Raw genomic sequence first — 3,142 nt, forward strand, 5'->3', positions numbered from 1 at the left:
ACACACACACACGCACACATACACACACACACACACACACACACATGTTCTCAAGTGTTAGAAAAAATATGCATCTAAGTTTTAAGTAAGGTAGAGTAATCATGGTTTTGATATAAAGCTTTCTAAAACTGTAAACTTCACAATAATATGAGCTGCAAGTAGCCAAACCTGCGCACTGGTTCAGACCGAGAACTTCAGCTGCTCAAACGTTTCTTTGACCTATGAATTTGGCTTGTTGAATGATTAAAGTGTCACAATGTGCAGGTGCCAAACAGAATTTGTCAGTTCTATCGGAGACAGTGTTTAAATTCGGAGCCGCCGCCTCTTAAATAACATAACAGTGTTGATAAGGACGTGGAACATTACAGAATTTTTGGCTCTTTAACTTAAGTTAGCAATGTATCTGATAACAAATGGGAGAAAAAAAGGGCGGGGGCTGGGTGCTGATAGGCTACAGTGTTCATTTTTCCCTTTAATCGTATTCATCATGAAAAGAACTTGTTATCCAAGTTATCATATTTCCCTTTTCCCTGGCAATAATTACCCCCAGAATATACGGCTCCTTCACTCTGGACATGATAGCAGAAATTCTCTTTGGTGTGGGAATGGACACTCTGAGAGGAGAGAAAACTCCGCTGTTTCACCACGCCACCACACTCCTCAACAACACACCCACCTTCAAGTTTGTCTTTTTGGCAGCAGGTGAGTTGATCGTTTACACACAGGTAATTTGTTGCACCATAATATCCTGTTTTTCTTCAGTTTCAGACAAATAATATTCGGCCCTAACCGCCCACAACATTGAAAGAGCTAAAGACGCAATTATTTGAATGTCTCAAGATCTCAAAAAATGTTTGGAGTGTAGAGTTTTAGCTAAATATCGATAGAGAAATCTGTAAAAGACAAACAAAACAAACCCAAACTAGGTATATCAAGCCTAATTTAAACAGAACAAGCCAAGCTATTTCAACAAGAGCATGTACCATGAATAAGAGTCTGTCCTGGCAAAAAAACTAAATAAGATGCCAAACCACTTACTCACAATCTACACTTTGGGTTAGATACATAAGCTTTCGTATAGGGGCTCAAAGTGATTCCACATGTTTCAGTAAAGTGACTCTTTTATATTTCCCATAAGTTGGTTGGACTATGGGTGGGTGGGTAGGTGGGAGGGGGGGGGTAGGAAATTGACAAATCTCTAACCAAGCCTGCTGTTAGAGCCTATCTAACTTGTTCAATGCATCGATTTTATATACATGTATAATATTGGTGTATATTATCTACTTTTATAATATTAGTTCGTTTTAAAATATGTTCTGTAAGTGAAAGCGGACCCGGTATACATTTATCAAAACAAAGACTCACATTTTCTTTTTTGGTTTGTGGTTCTTTTTAACCTCATTGTCAAATCTTTCTTTAACCCCCCCCCCTCCACCCTATTAAAAAAAATTCCCCTCTTTCCAGCTCTGTTTCCTATTCTGCGCACCCCGCTCCGACTGATGGGTTATACACAGCTGCCAAAGAAAAACCTCGACTTCTTTGTCGAATGTTCTCTCGACATGGTGGGAGACAGGAAGAAAAGCGATGCTAAGGTGAGTAAATTGTAGACTACAGTGACGAGCTGACGTTTTTACGTTCTGATTTTGTCTGGAATTTAAAAAAAGGTCAAGTAAATAGAAAAATCAATAAAGGAATGGAACACGCAAAATCTCAACAGAACACCCACCAAATCTCAGCTTCTCAGCTCTTTCCAATGTAAATTTGCATAAATGCGTTCTGAAACGTCCTCAGTAATCAATAATATATGTGTGATGTTTATCAGCGAACAGTAACAACTAAGTCCACCTTATTAGATGCATATAAATAAATAAATAAATGATATTATTATATACCCTCTCCCTAATAAAAATATCGTTGTTACAAAAGTATGAACGTAAACTTCATTATTCAAACAGACTTTTTATGATGAGTACTCACTAAGAAAATCGTATTCATATACTGCCAAAAGCCTTTCTGTTCTGATACACAGCTACTGCTACTCTTAACCTATGGGTAGCGATATGAGTGCTGGGATCTGAAAATGGACCAGTGGAGTAGATGCGATGCATTATACTGTTTATTAAAAGTTGGTTTTCACGTCTCCAGGACACTGTAAGTTACATCCCTGGCAGCCCATGTCTGATTGATAACATAAATTTTTGTATTATTTTTGTTATTGTTGCTGTTGCTGTTTTTGTTGTTGTTGTTGTTGTGGTGGTGATGATGATGGTGATGGTGATGATGATGGTGGTTGTGGTTGTGGCAGTGGTGGTAGTAGTTGCTGTTGCTGTTGCTTTTGTTGAAGTTTATCACCCGCACAGACAGTTTTGCAAATTTCTAGTAGAGCACTCGCACTTCGGATCTTCGGGATAAGGGACACACTTCTTGAGATGACTTGTTAGTGAATTCCCTTTAACAATACTTTCAAAATGACAAAACCAGAGAAACTTCATTGTGTCCTCCACAGCGGCTGGATTTTCTGCAACTGCTTCTCAACGCTGAGTCACAGGATCGGCATATACCTGGAGAAGAGAAAAGTGAGTTTTATTTCGTAAACGTGTTTCAACAGACTCCAGGTATCTCTGACTGATCAGACCTGCTATTTTAAGTGCAGATGTTTAATGTCCACACTGACACGATTTGGATCATTTATGAGGTGGGATTTGACCCTGACTGTCGGAGCCAACTTAGACTGAAATGGATACAACGTCCCAACAGAAAGATCGAAGTACATGTGTGACTAAGGTACTTTACGTTGAACAGCTTTCAAAAGTCTAACCGCAACAACACAGAGACCACTCTCCGTTATAGATACATTGAGGATGAAATCAAGATAAGCGAACTTTATACACCCATCCGAGGATGGCTTCGAGACAGGCATTTCTACACAATCGTGTATTATTTTCGTTCTAGATTCTCGCTGTTTTGCGGGCAGCAATGTCTCTAAGACAGTGGGCCACTGCAGCAGACACCTTGAAGGAAAACACCAACTAGAAATAAACTTACAGTTGTTACAGACACTACCTACGTGGCAGCTGGCTAGTACCCTCAGGATTATTAACACCAACTACATGTATTGGATCCTGTTCTTAGAGGGCACCCC

The 3,142-nt window shown here is 39.4% G+C and overlaps 1 protein-coding gene across 1 annotated transcript in view; it reads left to right on the top strand.

Annotated features, from left to right (window-relative positions):
* LOC101864130 (cytochrome P450 3A12) overlaps positions 1 to 3,142 on the top strand; it is a 28,506-nt gene that overhangs the window by 4,318 nt on the left and 21,046 nt on the right. Inside the window, exons 4-6 of the mRNA XM_013080145.2 lie at positions 551 to 702; positions 1,465 to 1,592; positions 2,507 to 2,576. Coding sequence (XP_012935599.1) covers positions 551 to 702; positions 1,465 to 1,592; positions 2,507 to 2,576 — 350 coding nt within the window. The remainder of the gene's footprint in view (positions 1 to 550; positions 703 to 1,464; positions 1,593 to 2,506; positions 2,577 to 3,142) is intronic.

Source organism: Aplysia californica, unplaced genomic scaffold (assembly GCF_000002075.1).
Source record: "Aplysia californica isolate F4 #8 unplaced genomic scaffold, AplCal3.0 scaffold00076, whole genome shotgun sequence".
Lineage (NCBI taxonomy): Eukaryota > Metazoa > Mollusca > Gastropoda > Aplysiida > Aplysiidae > Aplysia > Aplysia californica.